This window comes from Rhinolophus ferrumequinum, chromosome 16, assembly GCF_004115265.2.
Source record: "Rhinolophus ferrumequinum isolate MPI-CBG mRhiFer1 chromosome 16, mRhiFer1_v1.p, whole genome shotgun sequence".
NCBI classification, from domain to species: Eukaryota; Metazoa; Chordata; class Mammalia; order Chiroptera; family Rhinolophidae; genus Rhinolophus; species Rhinolophus ferrumequinum.
Window position 1 is genome coordinate 5,401,168 of NC_046299.1, and position 22,533 is coordinate 5,423,700.

Here is a 22,533-nt window from a genome sequence, read left to right on the forward strand (position 1 = left end):
GCTACCTAGAAAACCTGCCCGAGGACACATGCACAGAGGCAACAGAGTTGTCGTAGAGTTTATGTTATGGTCAGTTCCAGTCGTGTCATTAGTAATTTAAAGTATTTCAAAACCATTTTACATACAAACACACAGCGGCATGCTCAATATTAAAAGAAAGAAATGAAACAAAAGAGAGCAGTATCAAAATACTACCATTGCTGCCACTTTGCAGGACGCATTCCAGTAAGTGTACGCTGAAGTGGCTAGAAACCCAGAGTGAACTAAACGCCGTGTGGTGGGCGTACCTTGACAACTGGACTCCCTGTGGAGGCTGTGCAGAATCTCCTGATCTTCTTTTGTTTGATAATTAAACTCTTCAAGATATGCCGCTCTATTGTTTGCATTCTGCGCCAGCATCAGCTGGATATCACCGCAGAGCGTCAGATATTGGGAAAGAAACAGCAGCACTTCAGAGAGCATGTTGGTGCAGAGGCAGCAGTAAGTATCTGTGTGGAAAGGGCGGGAAGGAGAAACGGAGTGCCTTAAAAATTAACGAATACAGCAAATACTAAGAAAATGGGTTACCCGCTGAAAGCATTGTATCACTGTAGCTACTTTACGTTTACTGTGCCAGATAGCAAACACGGCTTCATTCATTTCAAAATGAAGACATACTAAACTACTCAGAGCAGAAAATAAAATACTAGGTAATATGCAAGCTTAGAAAAAGTTGTTTTAAAATTAAACTTCACAACAGAAACAGGAGTAAAATTTCGCTGTGATTCCGATGCCTTTTCTGTTCTCCCCTCCCAACACCTATTAAACACATTCACTGACGGCGACTTACCATGGCTCTGCAGAGCTAACTTAATGTATCGCAACGCTCGTCCATACTTCTGAAGACTCATGGCGGCATCAGACAGAACATAATAGGCCTTGGACGACTTGAGAATCAGCTGGAGTTTCATTTTATGTTGCCAAGAACCAGGGATCATTCCAGATTGACTGGAATAATTACCCTTTTGAAGGGAGCCCACTATGACATGGGAGAGAAAAGGCAGCACATTTTATTTGAATGTAAGTCTCAGTACAAAAACTCATTTCTGCTTCTCAGTCGGAACATGCCAGGCGTAGGCACTACTGCTACCAGACTGGCAAAGCCCATGCTTTGCTCCGTAACGCCGATGAAGCCAAACGGCAGTTTCAGCAGACTGGCACTTGAGATTCCCGAGGCTCCTCTGCAGCTGTCACCTCGGTCCTTCTCTTTCAGGGTCACGGACATAACTCAACTCATGACTGACATCTGCCTCCTTTCTCGTCTACGTGACCCCCTGCCAAAAAGTTTACCTTCCTAAGGCACACCTTTCATCACAGTGGAACCCTGTTCTAAAACATTAAAATGTCTCCTCACCACTTATTAAATCGTGTCCAAGCATCTTAGCTCACTTCCTAAGTTCCATTTTTTCAGTGTCACTTGCCAGGACTCCACCCCTACGACCCATCAGCCAAAGTCAAGTTACTGCCGTTGCCCGTTTTTCCTCTCTCCCGTCTTACTGGACTGTGTCCTCTCTCAGAATTCAATGCAAAGTCTAGCTCATTCCTCCCTTCTTCAGCCAACAAAGGACCATTTCTGTCCACGCACTAGCTAGGCATGACAGACAATGCCATGGAGTTAAATGGCCTCTATCCTGGAAGACCTCCTGGAGTAGAGATGGGGACGGCTGATGACAAACCACAGCAAACGTGAGGTGCGGATGAGAACAAAAAGCTGTGGGCACCGCACCCCTAGCCTCCCAGCCTCCAGATTGCTCCTTTTTTTAATTAGCTACAACACGAGACTTTAAAGTAATGAACAGTCTCTGTCATGGTTTTAATCGTGCACGCATTTTTTTCCTTTACTTGTATACACATACTCTGTGATACGTAAGATGAAGTCCTTGCTCCCAACTGTGTTCGTGTGCAAAACCGTTAACAAGTGTGTGATGTATTGTTGTTCCCAGGTAACACGTGACGTGACATTTCCAGCTTACTCAAGTGCCGTGAGGTAATGATAAAACACTTGTGTGCTGCTTATTTATGTGCACTGTTCTGAGCACTTTACATATGTTAACTCATTTAAAGGACTAGCACATTATTCTACTGAAAAGGGCCTCATTTGCACATCAATTCAACTTACTTTTGTCCAAAAACAAGGCCATCTGCTTCTCCAGACCCTCAGGACCTCCCCTTGTGGATTCATCTTCATATTTTAGTGGGATTGGGGTGTTGGGGTCTGCAGCAGGAAGGTCACTTTCTTTTTTGATGCTGCTATCCACAGATTTTAAACCCTTTAAGAAAAGGAGAAAGATTTACTGTACATGTAACCGAAAGTCAACTAGAAACTTAATATGAGGCAATATCTGGGCTACTAAATTTATAGTATGAAAACAGACTTTACAAAAGTACATTTGATCGGGGGGTGGGAGATGATGGTAAGGGGGATCAAATATATGGTGATGGAAGGAGAACTGACTCTGGGTGGTGAACACACAATGTAATTTATAGATGATGTGATACAGAATTTACACCTGAAATCTATGTAATTTTACTAACAATTGTCACCCCAATAAATTAAAAAAAAAAAAAAAAGTACATTTGACCTAAAAAGTTGGGAAAACCTAGTTTTCACTTTATACTTAAAAGGGAAAAAATAATCAGAGTATCATTTAGAATAAACAAGTGCTATTTGCATATCAAGTATGAATTTTACTGAAACAGTGAAGACTAAACCCAAATTTACCTCCAGAACATAGCTGAGCACAAGTCGACAGCGTTCTTCTGTGTCATGGCAAACTGGAAATGCACAACTGGGCTTCAGAAACAAACATTTAAGACTATTAATATGCTACCAATATGACAAACTCCATAGTTCTCAACTCCCGGGAATAACTAAAACTCTATAAATCAGTAATTTCAAAGTTTGCTTGTGTATTCAGCTTAGTGAGGTATTAAGGTTAATAATGTAGTTTTAATTACAGATTCAATTGATATAAGCATCATCAAAAAAATCTTGCTTAACAAAAATATCTTACGGCATATATGTCGCTTTAAGTTCTTAAAAATTTTTAAATAATTCTATTATGACAAAAAAGTGAACGTGAGTAGCAATGTTTTAGATAAATGTACACCTTATCTTGGTCAGCTCAACTTCTAATTAGCACTGACACTTAGTAACACAGTTAATAATGTCATCAATTTAGCAATCAGTTAACAAGTGTCACCAATCGTCTCATTAATTAGGAGCAAAACCACTAACAACCTCCTTGTATTAAGTGATATGATGTGTAATGGGGGAGGCATCTCATGTGGGTGAATGCTGCGAGGCTGGAATCACTGCTCGGACTCTACAGAGAGAAGCCCCGATGTTCAGTCATCTGACCAAGGACACAGTCAGTGAGTGCTGAGGCTGTGGCTCTGGAGCCATGTGGACTCCATGTTTCAAAACGTGCACTGAGCAGGCAAAACTAACTAGAGACTCGTTTGTATGAATACTGTGACTGCATTTTTTGAGTGCTTCGCATATTGATACAAAGTGTCTCTATAAAAAACTGTAAACTAACCTATCACTACACCTTTAATTACCATCTAATTGCCTCATAAACCCAGTGTCTTGTGTTATAATATACTTTCCTAAATACGTGTCACTTTTGCAGTCAATAATTTTGTTTATAATCAGAAAAGTATTTTTTTACTCCACCGTGGTGTTCAAGCTGAAAGTGTACCGAAAATCAGATGAATAGTGGATACTTTTTCCTATAGTCATTTTGTCAAATATTTACTAGCACCCATTATGTGTTGGAGACACGGGAGGTACAAAGTGTTCGTACCTTCAGCGAGCTTACGTCTCAATGAAGAGGCAACAAACACAATGTCAGGTACAGATTATCCCCTCCCAGAAGGAGATAAATATAGAGCACACTTTGGCCAGCGTCATCAGGGACGGTCTCCTGGAGACCTTCAGTCAAGGCTTAGAAAAAGGCAGCTATAAAAAGTCCGGGGAAAGGTTAAGTTCAGAGCACAGCAACAGCAGGTGCAAAGGACCTCAGCTGGGCCCCATCTTGATGAGTTTGAGAGACAGAAAAAAAGCAGTGATGGGGGTATGTGTGAGGGGAAAGTGAAGGGACAGAAGGGCAGAAAGACAGGCAAGGTTTCGCAGTGACAGAGAGGGGTCCTCTAACAACCTATCTGGATATAAAGTTTCTTGTCCAAAAGTTAAACTCTGAGCTTAAATTAAGAGATCATCTGTAAATCTGACTGTATTTCAGTTCAAGGAACAACCAGAACTCTTTTTAGGCAGACCTGGATCTGATCACAGGACGGCAGGACTGGAAAGTAATTATAATTTGGAAAACGCAAACATAGTTAGACTGTCCGGAAAAAGACTGACGGTATAACAACAGTCAACACCATCCACACCAACAGAAACCCAAAGGGTAGGAAGCTGTTAGGACCCGTCTGGCTTTCACTAGGTCAGAGACACGTCCAATCTAGATGACGTGGCCCCAGTCACAGACAAAGTACAGTCGTGTAGCACAGAGATAAAGCACCAGATCTTTCCACATATGAATCAACAAGCCACCCACGTCTACTCTGACTGGTCACTGTTAAGGAAAATCACCCACATAATCATTAAGACACTGATGTGTCCACCACAGGTGTGCATGTGGGTCAGTTATTCTGGCACAATTATAAAATCATGTATTCAGAATTATGAATTTAGAATTCATAAAGCTAATGATTAGACTCTGGAGCATGAAGGGTTTGTTGAGTAACGCCATCTTTTGAGAGGCTAACTGTATTCAAGTAACAACTATTTGTTTTTCCACTGATACCACTTTAATATAAATTTTACCATGCTTACTCTGATTTGATGAATGGATTTGTATTTTTCTGGAACTGACAATTCTCCAACAGACTTGATTATAGCTACTGCTTTGTTATCATCTGGAGGATCAGAACTGGTGCTATAGGATCCATTTTCATCGCTGTCCGGCATCTCCTCCTCCTCTTCACTATAACTTTCATCAGAATTCTCATTTAAAGGAGATTCTGGACTTTCTTCTTTTTTCGGTTCATCCAATTGGAAAAGTTCTGAAAGCATGTAATTGGCTGAAGCAATAATCTTATAAAAAGAAAAGGAAATATGTGTAAGTGACTGTCATCAAAACCAAGCACTCTAAAGTGGAATGCATTTATTTTACTACTGCACTAATTTTAGGAGGTCTGCAAACAAGGTGGTTTCCACCAGAGACTGTAATACACACAGAAATGTTCCTAAGTCAGTTACCGATACTCTGAACGTGCTCTGTAACACCCTCATGGGTTGTTGTTTCTTATTCTCTGAAATTATTCCATACTCAGCCCTCTCGCTTAAAAACCGATGGCTACTGTATTTCCCTGGAGACAGAAGTTTTCATGTAGAGTGTCATGACTACAGTATTAGTAAGATATCACACCCTAACAACTGAGAAACCAGAATTTCTCTTTACAAGTTATAAATAAAAAAAGTTTACCTTTACTAGACAACTAATATTTACTATACAATTCATGGTTCCAGGGGAGAAAACCCCCACTGGCTTAACGAGGGAAAAGTTCATCCTGCTACCTCGTGAAATGGGCATGTATATATCACCATTTATTTCACTGTTATTACGTAATTCTTATTTGTAGACACGTAATAGTTGTAACACCATCTTCTAACTTTCACATCAACTATTCAACATCCACGAAACACCACCACCACAATCAGCATTAGATATTTATGTAAGAAACTGTTTTGCCATTGTTCTTCAATAGGTTTTCTCTTGGCTTGGTCTCTAGGATAATCTTTATCTCTAAACTGGATGTGTGGCTACAATAAAAATTAACTTGGATCTTCAAAAAAAATCATATACTACACACCTTCTCTGGTTTAAATAGGCCACAACTAGCCTTACACCAAAAATGCAACTGTCAAATTCAGACAACTAAGGGTAGGGTGGTGTCCAACTTTGGGCCTGTGACTGAGCGATTATCTTAAGAGGTGCATTATGTACTGAAGGAGGGAATGTGAATGTATTACACCAACAGCAATAACATCCTTTTATGTAAATAGATCTTAAGATAGCGTAAAATGGTTTCCACCTCCAGGTAGTGATACAACAAAGGGAAAAAAAGCACTGTGCAGGAGTTCTAAATTTATAAGGCAGTGCTATTCAAGAAAAATGAAACATGAGCCAGACACGAAATTTTAACTATAGTAGTGGCCACATTAAAAACGTGGTGAAATTAATTTTAACACTATATTTGATTCAACAAACACACAGTATTATTTCAACATGTAAAGTGTACAATCTTCCAATTCAGTGTGCACTGTACACTTCAAACACAACTTAATTCAGATTAAGCACATTTTAAGTGCTCAACAGCCCATGGGGAATTCGCTGCCACACCAGACGGGTATTTACAGACTGTGAATCAGGTGGCTTTAATGTCTAGACAACACTTCTCTGTCACAGTGCTAGAACTGTTTTGAGAGAGCATGTAAGTGTTAATCTTACTTGAGGATGTCTGCTTTTGTCCAACAATTTAACACAATTAAGAAGCAATGTTCTAATAGTCCCATAGTATTTCTTGTTTTGATTCTTCTTCATCATCATGTTGCAAGCAACCCTGAAAAAAAAATGTGTATATCAATTTTACTCCCCAGTCATCATTCTCTAAAAGACGCAAGTCTAGGCGTGTCCTTCTTCCCTATGAGAAAAAACTAAATATTGTATTTTACACCCCCCCAGTTAAACAATTAAGTATGTATTTTACCCCACCCCGCTCATTTTGGCACAGTCCGTGTGTGTGTACACATATACATATACACACATACAAACATGTACAATTTGTTTTTTAAATTATGAAAGCCTAAAGGTATTTAAAAGCCTTGACTTGCATAGTGTGGATGAACACTTTAAAATTTTACACAAAGCTACTACTTCTTCATTTCGCTTCTAAAAGCACTCACTTATATAAGAGAATAGCCACTGGCATTGTGAATGGGTTTTGGTATTTGTCTTCAGTTTCTTCACAAAGAGTGGTGAGATCGTACAGCTTCACTATATCACTGCCACTTGCTGGAAAAAAAACAAAACAACAAAGAAACCCAAAAGCAAATAAACATCATTTTCCAGCAGTCACTCAAATTAATGACTAATTCAAGAATTATCTCACCTTTAAATAGCCAATAAGTATGTCCTTCTTTGGTACAATTAGATTTCAGAAATGATAAAATATTCTGTGCAATGTCTTTTATGACTTTAGTAGAAAAATTAGAGTTTTCCAAATTGGGAATCTCTTCTGTCTTTATCATTTCATACTTCTGTAAAACACAGATAGAAGGCAGTTTAAGAGAAAACCTAGGCAGCAACACTTTTCTTATTAAAAAGCAAGCAAATTAATACAAACCCTGCAATTAGAGACCTATGCAGCATGGATAAGTTTTAATCAATGGTTCTCAACCTTTCTACGGCTCCAACATTCCAAAGGAATCTGACCCACCCGCTCAGCAACGCTGCTGATTCACCACAGGAGTAACTCTCAAGGGAGAATCATCACTAAAGTATGAACCATAAATTCAGGCATGATCTCATTTCTGTTCTCACATGGCACAAATCACATGGTACACTCTCTTCTATTCCACCCCAATGGTTTTCAACCAGGAAGATGGTAAGTGAAGGTAGACCTCACCCAGAAGGCTTTTTTCTCAATACTAGAATCACCTGGAAGTTTCTCAAGGACACACCACTCTTTCCCTTGAGCTACGGACTCGATTCCTTTACAGAAATGGAGCATGGGGTGGGGTGGGGTGGGGGCAGCAATGAGAGTCAAGACGCATGGATACCACTATTTTTAAAGTGCCTCCATATTTTTTTCTAGCTTGTCTTCTGTTCACACTTCCCGAAACGCATCTTACCACATTTTCTAAAGTAGTCTAAAACTAGAAACTCTAAATCAATTGGGAAATAAGACCAAACAGAGTCTCCTAAGGTTGGTTTTCATCCTTCTTGGTTCATCTAAAGCCCCAAGTCATCATTTCATTCCCTAAAATGCTGCACTCTGGTTTTGATACTGCACCATTCTGGCTCTCCCTCCTTCCGTGGATGGATACTGCACCATTCTGGCTCTCCCTTGGACCTGTACAGGGATGGGCTCCAATGTTTAATTTTAACACATTCCCTTGGTGATGAACTCCACGGTGTGATGCCTCAGTTTATTTCTCTAGCCCCATCTTCTCTAACGTCTGCAACTTCAAAATGCTCACTAGGCGTTTTAATGTTTTCCTCAAACTGAACACACGATGAAGACAAGTGTATTACCTTCCCACTAAACCAACTCAATGTCCCCATCTCAGGCCATGCTTCTAGTCCCAGAGTCCCTAAGCCCTGGAATTCCCTTTGACTCTCCTCACTACCCCATTCATGGCCTCTCAGCAAATGCTGCCATTTAGGGTGATGGGGGACAGTTCTCATCCAAAGGTACAAATCAGAATCATCTACAAAGCTCCCATCTATCCTGAAATGTGGGGGCCCCAAGCAAGTGTATCTTTCAAGAGCTCACAAGTGACTGTGACGCACACAGCTGGTTAAGAATCACTGGGCTGAAGTACAATGATTAAAAGCATGGCCTCAGCCAGACATAGGTTCAAATACTGGCACCACCACTCACTAGCAACGTGGCCCTAGGCAACTCACTTGAGTGCCCTTATCCTCAAGTTTCCCTCTCCATCAAAGGGAATAGCACACGAGCAGCCTAAGCTGATATGAGCATCACTAAGGTAACGCATGTAAGGCACTTAGCAGAGTGCTTGGAACCAAACAAGCACTCAGGAAACGCCTGCCATTGTTACCGCTGTCGATGCCCAGGGCTTCCTCTACAGCATGAGCACATTACACTACTTGCAAAGGCTGTACGATGCCTAACCCGTCTTCTTGTCTCCATGTCTTCCCTGTCTGTCCTCAGGCTATCTCCAGATTAACATTCCCACACAACGGAGCTCATATCCCACATGCAAAGCCTTCACTGGTTCCAGATTACCAATCGAACCAAGTCCAAACTCCTTAGCTCAGCATTCAAGGCTCTCTATTATTTGTCTGCGACTTTTCTAATCTTTTTGCTATTCTGCTACGTGGATCTTGCAGGATCCTGTGTTCCCTAACTGGATTTATTATCAATCCCATCATTACTTACACCCCCGTCTTTTAAAATCCATCTCTTAAGTTTTGGGATACTATCTATCATTCAAGATCTCGTTAAGATGCCACTTCTTCCAGGAAGTCTTTCTTTCAGATCCAAACAGAAGTGATCTCACCCATCTATGACCATCAGACTTGTGTGTGCACACTACATACAGTTCTAACACTTAATCCACCATCCCCTATTTTCCCTTTGCACATTGTTATTTCCCATTAGATTATATATTTCTGAGTATGACCAAACTTTAGTCTTTGTTTTCCCCCAAACTTTATAATGGGGACAAAGTCCCTCATAAATAGAACATGCTCAACAACAATTTACTATATAAGCTGCCTACATTATGCAATTATTACTGTGGCCTTTCCCTAAAACTTCACATTTACTGATTAGGTATTTGTGTACTGACAAAATACCTCCACTGTACATTATGCTTTCAAATAATTACTATGGGTGCCTAAAATTTAGACTTCTATGGCCTCAAATGTAGGTTTAGTATAGTTATGTCCTTCCCATAATTACCTGTAAAATTATACTCCTGTAATATCTAGAATTCTATCAACAACTCAAATGTGAAAACACTCGGATTTCAGTTTTTTCATAGCTATCTTCTTTGCCCAAAATACACTTTAGTATTTAAGGGCCTTAAAAGCTTTGGTGAGATACTCTCTGCACCGATTTGCACTTGAGAGATTATTAGAAAAGTCACACTGCCTCTTACCTGTACAATTCCATTTACATGAAAACACATCACAAGCTCTGGGACATTGCATATCAAGTTGTCCAACCAATAGTCAATTCCAGTTAGCACATTGATTGGTTTGTTGTTATCCCTAAAAATACACATTTCTAGTGTTATTTGATTGAATTAAGCTGAGACTTATTAATGTAAGTCACAATAAGTCATCTGCACTTACTTCCCCCATGTAACTACTCTAACCTGTATCCCTAGATGGAAAAGGCCATAGTGCTTTCTTTGCTGAGAGAGCACATGGAGCCCACATGCTGGGTTATGTTTAACATCTTTTCATAAGCTCTGCTTGGATTTCTAACTGGTGTCCATGAGAGTTTTCAGTAAGACTAGAGGAAGTATGGTAGCAGATGACTGTGAGCCTACTGCGTGCTCCTCATACGACCTGAGGGGAAAGCCTGACCACTATGCACCACAACGGCCAGCCAGAATACACAGTGGCTAACAGGAACAAATACACCTGGAGCATTAAGAAACAATGCTCACAGTTAGTTAACAGGAAGCTGGGCAAACCACCTCCTTAACTAATTAAACAAATTCTACTATATTTTCACATGCTGTAGATTCAGACATAAAACTAGGCTGATACAACAGCTCTCTGACTCCACTCATCAATGACTAGAATGAAAACCCAGCTATAGGGCTTTCAGCATTTGCTGATAATAGCTCCTTCCTTATTGTGGCCATTTCAATTGCTGGGGGAAGGAGAGATGAAAACAACCTAGGAAAAGGTGATGATGCCCAAATAGATAAGTGAAAGCAGATGGGACACTGATTCTAAAGGAAGATAACTTTGGCTTACCTGAGACGTAAGCTGACTGCTGGGTATCTGCCTCCTCCAAATATTGGCATGTTGGAGCCAACTAACATATGTATATCTTCAAATGTCCATAAAATATTCCGAACAAAATCATTTTTAAGACCCTTTGATTTAAAATAAAATAGGAAAGATTATTATATAATAAACAGGAGACCCCTAATTTGCCCCCATGATCCACAGAAAAGACTAGAAAACAGAAAAGACAAAGGAGACAAAATAAAATAAACTGACAGAGCTATAAGATCACAGAGATGTTTAGAAAGCGATTTTCAGGATCAAGTAGATTTTTTTCCCTATGAATTCCCATTCAGACTAGTTTGTAAATAACGAAGTGGATGGGGATTGGGTGTCCCAAACGGACACCACGGAAAGCATACCTGACTGTTCTCCCCGTCACTGAATAGAGTAGTCAAATTTTGTTCTTTGGGTGCTGAGGCCACATGCCCCACTATGTATGAGGGTTCAAGAGGGTCACTTCCCTGTGAAAAGTGCAAGGATAAGGAGTGACTCTGCTGCCAGAATTTCTAAAAAATGGCCTACTACTCAAGAGTGTATCACCTACACATTCAAAACAGACACTTCAAATCTACCTTTGTGAATTAGGGCTAAGACATACCATTAACTCTCATCACTGGTGGCTTATTTCAGCTCTTAACTATCAGAGCTACTAAAATAAGCTAGTCACATTTAGATCTTACGCAAAAAAGATTATTTAGCTTTCCAAGTATTTCATTTTACTTCTTTTGGGTGAGTTTGAATATCATTGCTCTTTTAACCTACCCCATCTCTAATGAAGTAAAAAATTCCTAAGAAACCCAGGCCACGTTTTTGAGACACCCACCATATTAACAGCCTTGAGTTTCGCGTTTCCTAATGTGTTTCACAGAATACTAGTCCTTGGGATACTCGGTGAAAGATTTCCCGAGTCAGCTTTGAAACATGCTGCTTACTGTAGACTTGTTTTTGGAGAGTACCAACGCTTCTTACAAAAGAGCCTCTAAGAGAAATTTACTGTACCTCTGTATGATCCAATGTTCTCAAACTTATTCCATCTCAGAACACTTTTTATTCTTAGTACATTCTGTGGAATACACTTTGGAAAACACTTTCAGGAAGGGGAACCTTTGTCCACCACTCAACTTTCCAATCATCAGGAGGGCTGTCATTAAGAAACATTACTTTAGACCTTAATGTCAGTGCTGCAACAGACCCCAAGGTGGGCATGTATACATGTGCATATACTGCTTGCTCCATGAACTTCTCACCCTACGTGTCTGCTAAGAGGCTGAGCACCTGCCTGCGAAGTGAGCACACATGACTGCAAGCACGGGGACGGGGTGGGAAATCTCCTGTGCTTTTGCTGTGTCCTGACTTCTTAAAGAATCCTCACAGAACCTCACACTTTATTATTTATTTTTACTAACAAGTTATCAACCTGTGGACCAACTCCCAAAACTATATTTGCAGGTAGATGCCTTAAGAGAGTTGGGGCTCTAGGTTATAATGTTCTCCATAAAGGTTTGGCTCTAAGGCCACACTGAAGACACCTATTTCACATATTTAAACTCTTATTGCTTAACACAGGCCTCAAACTAGCGGTTTAGGTTTGGGGAACAAGAATTCACGAGGCGATAGCTTGCAAACAAAAATAAATCTCTAAATGCTGAAATTTGGGCTGCATAGTAGGTTATAAAAACGTTCTGTGGGAGATTCTTTTTATGGCAGGCTAACTTGCTCAGGAATGTGCCACTGCCAACACCATCTGACCGCTCAGAGGCGCTCAGAGGCCCTTTCACACACGTGTGGAATACAGGGGCCAGTGGGGCACGGCTGTAAAAACAGGCCTCTCAAATCATCAAGATCAGGGTTTGAACCCCAGCTCAGACTTCACCAGCTACGTGAAGACCATGGACACACATCTACTCTTTATGACCTTTAGTTTACTTATTTTAAAACGATACCATCAAGACTTCATATGCAGCTCCGAGGATGGAAAAAAAGTTGATACAAACGAGAACATACACACACGGCCTGAAGTACGCAGCCTAAGGGACATTAACTAGATGCCAGTTCCCCTCCTCCACATGCAAGTCTACAGAGTCTCCAAAGCCTCTGAGATCTTTCATAGTGACTGACCCTAAACAAGGTAAGGACAGAACGATAAGACTGGGAGAGGGGGAGATGGGTGATAGGAGACTAGCATTTCTACTATGCAGTCTGTACTGTGTGGGTTTTGAAGTCAAGGAACACTAACTGAGGTTTAAAAACTCCTTTGAAACATAATCACGTATCGGGAAGTGCATAACACAAATAATACAGTGTCGTGACTACCTACCCAGCCCATTACCCATTAGCTATCACCCACGCCATGACACAGGAGCTTGCGAGTACCCAGCACCCATGTCCCTTTTCATTCCCACGACATCCCCACCTCTTGCGGGTTACCACTATGTAAACTGGCATGGCAATTACTTCCTTCCTTTTCCGTATAGTTTTCCCAACTTTCAAAAAAGTTTAAATTCATTACAGAGTTCAGTGAGGTTTCTCTATCTTATAACTCCAGTGAAACTAGAGTCAAGGTAAATGTATTTGCCGCCTTATGACCCTGTAATTTGTGAAGAGAGCAACAATCTGGAGGGATAAATAATGTTCAATATGAGAACATACAGCAAGAGGAAAAACACAATTTAACAAGTTAAAGACCTTATTTTTATCTTCTATGAGTTGGTCAATACATTTTTCTAAAAATAGACATGCACAATTTACTTCTGTGGAGTTATTTTTTTCTTTGATAGATACAGTAATGACAAAACTGAACGACCAATAAGAAGAAACCAAGAGTGTAAGAGACAAAACAGAGAACATATTCTATTCTCTCTTCCTTTCTAAATGCTCTATAACATGAATGTGGGTTAAGTCTCAGGAACTTCATCCAGAAAATATTAAGGGCAATTTTAGGCCTAACAATCTGACTAAGGGTTAAAAGTAAGAAGGTCAGTATTCAATTACAAACAGGTCTGTGAGTCTCAATATTTGACAGGCATTTACTGTTTATCTCAAGTTTAAAATGTACATCACTATATTCATTATATAACACTCTTATGACTTTAAGGAGATAATCAGTACTGATAAACGTATTGGTAAGCTATTTTAAACGCTGGTAAAATTTTTTTAATATTTTGAATTATGTAACCTAAAAAATCTGATCTAGCCATTCCTGTAAATCCTATCTTGAAAAACTAAAAGAACTATTTTTTCCTAATTCTGAGACACACACTAATAGAATATTTTTTACTCCTACTCATCTATTTTTATTAACGAAACGATTGGTTTTGGCCCCTTAAATGAGTTGACTGACTAGCATCCGAGCACTAACTGACCTGACTGGAAGCACTGGGACCCTCAGGAACCGCAGACGGCATTTCAAAGGGGGCGGGCCACGAAACCTGGTCTGCGTCGTCCGTCTGGTCCGAGCTGGACGCTTCCTGCGCTTCTGTGGCAGATGGGACGGGCTGAGCAGCTCCGTCGCCATTGATACTGGCCAAATCAGAAATAAAAATACCATACTCTTACTGGACTGAACTTTATGTAAAAGTCTACTAGTTGTTAAAAACTAAACTCTATGTAATCAAGCATAAACCTTACTTTAAAAAAAAAGAATATAAGACATTGAAATGTCAACAATACCATAGTGGCAAACCTTAAATTATTACTTTTACTCACTTAGAATTAAACGTCTAGATCAGAACTTCATTTTTCCTCTTAACAATAAACAAGTAGTCAAGTACCTGTAATACAAAAACTTGGAAAGAATGGCCTTCTGGTACCAATGCTCTTTGCTCTTTTTCTTCCTCTGCCACTTCTGATCAATAAGTCTTTGATAAAACTCTTTTAGCCACGTCCAATCACCAGTCTGAATAACATAAGAAATGCACAAATACAACAAACCTATAGTCAAAACAATATGTTACCTATTACTCTTTTATAGGAAATACTCATTTTTTGAATACAGTTTCATAAACACATATCAAACACTTCTCTTTCCAGACTCAATTCCTATCATCTCTTCTGGAAATCTCCCCGTCTTGCTCCTCTCCCTAAGCCAGGCTAGGAGAGATGACCCTTCTCTGTAATATGTTCTTTAGTGCCCAGATAAGGCTCACTGTGCACACTGTATTGAAATCATCTGTGCATGTTTATATACCCCAAACTGTAAGCTGCTAAGAAGCAAGGTCAGGCTGTGTTCCTTCACTGTCACATCTAAGACTTTGCCCAGAGGCTAGCCCAAATGTTACAGACTGAACTGTGGTCTTTTAAAGGGAAAGGCATTGATTTTAAATGTCAGTTGAAATCACCATAACTTATTTTCCTTTATCAAATCACTGCAGGAAGAGTCTCTGAAGAGTCGTCTATGGACTGGCAGAACCATGATCTGCGCACAATCCATGACAAGGAAAGTATAGAAATGGAGAGGAAGCCCTGACAAAGCGCACCATGGCTATCATATTTTACAGACACATCCATCAGTACCTTAGGCGGACAACAGTTATTTACCGACAGTGTGAGAAGCTCTGCTTTAAGAGAACCAATTAATTCTAGTAACTACGTATTCATAGGAGTAACTTTTAACTTTTTTCATATTTCCTGGCAGCCATGTTTCATAAGAATCTCTTTAATGGAGACAATCTAAGGGTTTTTCAAAAATGTGAACTAGTCCCTTAAATTTCACATTTTTCACAACTTTCTTCTTTGGTTTCATCCTTTTTCTTGCAAGAATCCTGGCTGTTGGTATCAATAAGTTTCTTCCCCAGCTTCTCTCTTTTCTATTTTTTCTTTAGTAAAGCTTTTTGCTTTTCAGTGAAACTTCTCATTTTTCAGTTGCTGAAGTATTCAACCAGGCTTCCACTTTGACCTTTTTTTGAAACAAATCATACTTCTAGCGCCCTCACATTGTTCAAACAGTGCTTTTCTGGTTATTTCTCACAGAAAGCATTACCTGAGATGATCTCATGAAGAGCTCCTGAATATCTAACTCGTCTAACAGGAGCGTCCTTCCGACACGGTGTACGGCCATGCTGACGTGGGACTTGCTGTACGGGATCTTCAGGAGCTTTTTTATGTTCTTAAAAGAATTAAAGAGGAAAATTTGTTTAGAAAGACCCTTCTGGTGTGGTTCGGAGTCTTTCAAATTTTCACTTCATTCAGTTTGAAAGCATAAGAAACCGTATTTCCCTATGGTTATACAAACTACTTTACACAAAGAGCTACACACAAAGACATGAAAACCTGAATCACCTACACTTTATAAGTCACACTATGTTAATGGAAACAATGGTCAAAGATTTAGCTTTTACGCAACAGAATTTCCTAAAGTTAAGTGTGCATAGGTCGCACTGTTCAACTGGCCTAGGCTTGTAGCATATCAGATAAATCTGACCAACTAAGGAGCGACAGATTTTGCTAGCAGCATCATTTCTAATTCTTAACTGGTAACATACTAAATCATCCCAAACATTCTAATCACTTGTAATTTTTAAATACTACCATCAATATTAGTATTATTACCACTGCCAGTTTGGGGGTTGCTCCTTTGTCTCTGAAGGAGATATCACAGTGTTACTTAATAACAAAAAAGGTATTCGACAATCAGATAGTGTATCTTCATCAGTAGTTATTTAAGACAACAGAACAGAGCATGCTATAAATGCCCAGCACAAACACCCCAAATACACTCCCCCAACAAGGACACTTACTTCAGAGTCAGAGACAACGTCCACGTCATTTCCCACTGAGTCAATAAAGTCATATGCCATTCCAAAGCTAATGGAGGGAACAAAGGCCACAAAGGTCATGCTCATAATGAGGCAGGTAGAGTTTATAACAGAAGACTGTAGTCCATTGCTTCTATAATATACATTTTCCACATTCTGACATCTCTGAAATCAGTATGCCTATCACCACTACAGTTGGCTAGTTTTCCTTTTTAGTGGTATATAAAATAAGTGTCACTTAAAATCAATTGCATCTTACATTTGATAAAATATAGTATTAATCATTACTAGCAATTAATAGGAACATCTAGAATAAAAACAATGAACAATTATTTTCATTTTTATAATCACAAACCCCAAAAAACCTCTAAAAGAAAATAGTTCTTTTCAGGTGGGAAGATATGAAAAATACAAACAGAAACAATCAGGATTTTAGTCTCTGGGCCTATGTTCCTAGTGATACACAATACTACTCTTTTAAAATATATACATACAAAAAAATGTACCTGACCCCAAAATTCAGCAAGAAGAAAAAAAAAATAGTGCCAGGTAGCACATGAGACACATCTACAAGGTGTAATCAAACAATAAGGTGATTGTTTAAATTTAAAAAATTTATTACAATAAAAGACACATTACCATTAATCCCTCAAAATACTCCCCCTCACTTCAAACACACTGATCCCATCGTTCTTGCCACTTTCTGAAGCAGTTCTGGAAGTCCTCTTTCGTGAATGTCTTTAGTTGCGCTGTCATGGCTGCCTCAATGCTCTGAATCATTTTGACTTGGGGGAAGAGCCAGAAGTCGCACGGTGCCAGATCCGGTGAATAAGGTGGATGAGGACACACCGCAATGTTTTTATTTGACAGAAATTGCCATATACCAGAAGCAATGTGTGACACAAAGCGTTATCATGATGGAGGATGATTTACAGCACGTTTTAAAGCACACCTTTTTTATCAACCATAGCTCACACCCGACTGACTGCACTGGACAAGCTGAAACTTGCCACACACTGTTACTAAGGTTCCACATTCCACTTCCCGTATTGAAGATCCCTGTCTTTCGATGGATGGCACTCGGCAGCAGCATTCACCTTACTTGTTGATCACAACAGAAAGGTTCCGTGTCACACATTGCTTCTGGTACGGCAATTTCTGTCAAATAAAACATTACGTTGTGTCCTCATCCACCTTATTCACTGGATCTGTCGACATGAGACTTCTGGCTCTTCCCCAAAGTCAAAATGACCATGAAAGCTAAACGTTTTGAATCAATTCAGGACATCGTGGCAGCCATGACAGCACAACTAAAGACCCGAAAGAGAACTTCTAGAACTGCTTCAGAAAGTGGCAAGAACAATGGGATAAGTGTGTTTGAAGTGAGGGGGAGTATTTTGAGGGGAATTAATGGCAATGTGTCTTTTACGGTAATACATTTTTTTTAAATTTAAACATTTACCTTATTTGTTGATCACACCTTGTATAATCTACCTACAACCTGAAAAGCAGCTGATGTCATCATTTTTCAGTCAGTAAGTCACAGAGAGCCAGAATACTTACCTAGGACTGCCTCACTTCAAAGCATGCTCTGATAGTTTACCATGTGGTCTATGCAAGTGACTTAACTTTTCTAAGCTTCAGTTTTCATGTGAAAATTAGTTAATGGTACCTAACTCAAAGGGTTGTTGTGAGAATTAATGACGTAAACGTATAAAGTACTTAGCACAGTGTGTGTATAGTCAACATAATTACTTAAACCACAGCATAACGTTTAATTGTGTCAACACATCGTAATTTATTAGGCCATTCTTCTAAAAGAAGATATGTGGACTATTTCCAACTTTTTGCTGGTGTAAATATTGCTACAAACAAATAACATTTTGCAAATATAACTTTTACCTTCTGAGTCATGTGGATAATTTCCAAACTATCGGCTCATAAGGTATTAATGTATTTATGGCTCTTGCTGTACGTTACGTAGAAATATTTTATGTTCAATCACAGAGGAAAAAAGAGAACCCCACACGTTAAATGCTCTACAAAAATACAGAAATGCACACATTTTTCTCTGTAAGACCCCAGGCCACTCTCTCAACTTGAAATACCACCAGCAGCATTCCAGTGAGTGTCAGAGTCAAGGGTATGGGTCACCCAACATGCTGGACTCCTACGTCAGGTTTTCTCAGACCAGGCAGTTCACTATCATTAATGAAAACTCCACAGAACAGATTAGACAGTGTTAAGGGTTTTCCTTCTTATGTGTCATCCTGATTCTATTTACAAATTCAAAATGTGTGGAAACTTGCTGATTGAATTTTAGTGATCAAAATTCAGCTTTGTTAATAACACGATGCAGACTTGAAAAAAGCATATGCAATTGATATCTTCATATTACAATACAATCCTATAGCAGGAAAAAAAATAGAATTTCAAAAGTCAAATATGATCTTTTTCTAGACAGCAATTGCACCATGCTGATGAGCATTACAAATTAAACTGAAAAGCAAGTATTAGAGTTTGGTGTGGGAGGGAGGGATTTGAGGGATAAGTACAAATACCACCGATGGATATTTACCTTGAAAATGGCTTGCTTTTCTTACTATTGCCAAGAATGGTAGTTCCTGCTGGCCCGAGTTTGGCACTCTCTCGTAACCAGTTGGCAGGTGGGAGTTTCAAGTCTGTTTTCTCTTCAAGGCGTGCAAATGCTGTTCGAGCAGGGGCAGAAGAGTATTTCACCACAGCTCGGCTCTTCACTTCATTGCCTCCAAGAAATAAAGCTGATCCCTAATAAACATATTGAATGCAATTTTAATGAACACTGGTAGGAATGAAAAATTCCACCCTTATAAAAAGAGAAAAAACACTACATCAGGCTTCACAAGAATGTATGCTACATGCCATTAAGAGAACTTAATAAATGTGAGCATAAACTGTCACATTCACTTATCTCTTTTTCACATAATTTCAAAGAAAAAACATAAGGAGTATGATGATTATGACTGAGGGCTGGGAAACAGAACAACCAATTCATTGAAAGTGGAGAAACAGAAACCAATGAGTCAACAGTGTCACGTTCACTAAATGAAAAATTTGATAAAACCTCTGTTCATTATTAAACATGTATTTTAATTTCAATAACATACACCATTTAGAAAGTAGTTTGTGGTTAGAGATCTGGGACTTTTTATTTTTAAGCAAACGTTTAGAAATTGATGAGTCAAAGATGTGCACAAATACTCTGAATCGCTAACTTCATGGCCAGGCACTGGGGGCTCTTCACGCCATCACTTCCACACCCCCAAGTACGCTCAGTGTCTGAATTCACGACTCTACCTTTCTTGCAGGCAGTCCCTGCCACACTTTGCATCCTTCAAGTATTAGCTCAGTCCCATCTCGGTGAGCTCCTCCTGACGCCCTCTCTTTTCCCTCCAGCTTTGCACAACTGGGTCACAATTTGGAACCACATATTTACATCTACGGTCCTTGAGAGCAGAGATCGTGTCTAACTCACTGGTCGGCTACCATCGAGTGGCAAGCCAGGACTGCTTTTGACACGAATGACTTGCAAGTAAATACCTGAATACTTGACAACAGTCACACAGGCTTCCACTGTGTTTGGGCGGGTGCCGGAGAGGCGTGGAGAAAGCGCCAGAAGCCTCCGGGAACCGTGGAACTCGACCCCAGCGGAACGGGCCCGCAGCTCCGGAACCCTGCAGGTCCCGCCCCACGGCGGACTCACCTGTGCAGAAGGTTCCTCGGACTCTCCCTGGGATAGGAGGCTGAGTCCTCCTCGAGCAGTGGCCCCGGCCGGTGGAGCCTCGGCCCCGGCCTCTTTGGAGTCCCCCATCACCTCGGTCCAGGGGAGGCGAGGAACAGCAGAGCCCCAGGAGCGGAGACAGAAACGCGAGACCAGCAACACAGCCGCAAGCGCCAGAGATGCCCCGCACACAGCACTTCCGGTCTCTGACAGGAAGAAGTTCCTGTGGCGCGTTCAAATCTCGCGAGCTCCGTGTCAGAGGCCCGGCCCCGCCTCCCCAGATGGATTCCACCCTCGCGACAGGAGCAGGCGCTATAGTGCGCCTGCGCCTGTCAGAGCGTCTTCGGGAGACCACTTCTCGCGGGATCCGACTCCCAGGCTCCGCCCCTTGCAAGCGGCTCGTCTTTGTTGGCAAACAGTTCTTGGGACTTGGGCTCAGTGCGTAGTCTGTGCTGACGAGGTCCTCGCTGCGTGGGCGGAGAACCGCTGTTGTCGGGGTAACCAGCGGCTCCCGTTTATGAAGTAGTGAAGTCTTAGCACTCCTCTGTCCCCAGCCTTCAGTGGCCCCTCGGTTTACAAACGGGCTCACAGGCCCAGGAAGGGAAGACGTGCCCAGGTGAGGGGCAGCCCAGAATCAAGCACGCCGAGACTGGACGTCCTGTCCCCGCATCACAATGCGTGTGTGGCCCGCAGTCCCGAGTGTAGGAGGGGCGGGGCTCCGTGGGGAGAGCGGCGCTGAGACACGCGGAGGAAGCCCTCTGCCTTCCCTGAAGGGACGGATTTCAGGGGCGGTGGCACTTCTGCACGGTTTTGCGAGGTGCCGCGTTTGCTGCTGGGTGACCCATGGAGCATCTCCGGAGAGCCGGCTATTTGTCAGGAACTAGCAGAGGGCATTCCAGGTGGTCCTGAAGCGTTGTTGTGCCTAGGGATCTAGTTGACTGGCAGATTCTCATTCAGTAGGTCTGGGACGAGTCGAAGATTGCGTTTCTAACAGGCTCCCAGGAGAGGATGCCAGTGCTTTGAGGAGCAAGGAGGGAGAGAAATAGCCAGGGTCGGTTTAAAACTTTGAAAGTACTAGGATCTCGTATCTCCAGACTCCGCACCCAATTATTATATCGAGCATAATTAAATGCAGCCAGGTCCCTCATAAAAATTTGCTTTGCTTTGAGGTAAAATATTGGAAGCTTTTTTAAAAATTAATTTGTCTTGCAGTTAGTTGGCTATCTCAATTTGTAATTTACCTTAGGCTCTGATAACTCGCTGTGTGCATATTCAGAAATCCTTGTGACCGAACAAGCTCACCTTACAAGTTGTTTTCAAATGTAACAAAACATTTTTATGAATTATAGTTACCAAGGAATTTGGTATAATAGTACATTTTGTAGAAACTTCCACATGTACTGAATTTCATATTTATCATTTTCCGTTTGTATTTTGCAGTCAATTCTTGCAGTACATTTTGTAGAAACTTCAACATGTACTGAATTTGATATTTATCATTTTCCGTTTGTATTTTGCAGTCAATTCTTTTGTTTTTTGCTAGTAATACATTATTATAGTAAAAAATTGAACACAAAAATCTAACCTTAGAAGGATGGTTAAATTTATCTTTGGTACATAATACTATTAGCTTGTGTAACTATTAACTCGTTTTTCAAGAATATTCAAGAACATTTAAATCGTATATGATATGATGTTAAATAATAAAAAATTTAAAAAGCAAATATGCAATATGATCCTAATTTTAAAAGCATGTCTATTGCTGTGCTTATGTCCCTAAAAACATATCTGAGTGGTAAGAGGAAGTGATTCAAATTTACTCTAAAGTTTTCTTTATTTCCCTATTTTTTCTTTTTGATTGTGCATTACAGACATACCTCATTTTACTGTGCTTCACGGGCATTGCAATTTATTTTTTCAGAAACTGAAGTCAAGACGCTCCACCAGCAAAAAGATTGCATCTCACTTGATGACGGTGGTCTGGAATTGAACCCACAATATCTCTGAGATGTGCCTGTATTTTGTAGTAAAATGCAGTTTTTATTAAGCTTTTAAACATACATATATTTTATATACATATATATGTGTGTGTGTGTGTGTGTGTGTATATATATATATATATATTGCTTCTACTAATCTTTAAATTTTGTCTATTCTGTCTTAGTATATAATCCTTTGTAAGAAGAGATTT

At 40.3% G+C, this 22,533-nt stretch overlaps 1 protein-coding gene across 3 annotated transcripts in view; it reads right to left on the minus strand.

Annotated features, from left to right (window-relative positions):
* EDRF1 (erythroid differentiation regulatory factor 1) overlaps positions 1-20,539 on the minus strand; it is a 35,718-nt gene extending 15,179 nt beyond the window's left edge. For 2 of the 3 annotated variants that reach the window (XM_033130768.1, XM_033130770.1), the window contains exons 1-17: positions 20,325-20,539; positions 19,161-19,369; positions 16,565-16,631; positions 15,808-15,933; positions 14,600-14,724; positions 14,192-14,348; positions 11,189-11,290; positions 10,794-10,915; positions 9,962-10,073; positions 7,222-7,369; positions 7,016-7,124; positions 6,561-6,672; positions 4,883-5,143; positions 2,762-2,833; positions 2,159-2,309; positions 830-1,018; positions 288-488 (exon numbers count right to left, since the gene is read on the minus strand). In XM_033130768.1, the coding sequence (XP_032986659.1) occupies positions 288-488; positions 830-1,018; positions 2,159-2,309; positions 2,762-2,833; positions 4,883-5,143; positions 6,561-6,672; positions 7,016-7,124; positions 7,222-7,369; positions 9,962-10,073; positions 10,794-10,915; positions 11,189-11,290; positions 14,192-14,348; positions 14,600-14,724; positions 15,808-15,933; positions 16,565-16,631; positions 19,161-19,369; positions 20,325-20,432 (2,371 nt within the window). In that variant the 5' untranslated portion in view covers positions 20,433-20,539. The remainder of the gene's footprint in view (positions 1-287; positions 489-829; positions 1,019-2,158; positions 2,310-2,761; positions 2,834-4,882; positions 5,144-6,560; positions 6,673-7,015; positions 7,125-7,221; positions 7,370-9,961; positions 10,074-10,793; positions 10,916-11,188; positions 11,291-14,191; positions 14,349-14,599; positions 14,725-15,807; positions 15,934-16,564; positions 16,632-19,160; positions 19,370-20,324) is intronic. The other variant, XM_033130771.1, reaches the window with a different exon arrangement.
* Between the last annotated feature and the right edge of the window lie 1,994 nt (positions 20,540-22,533).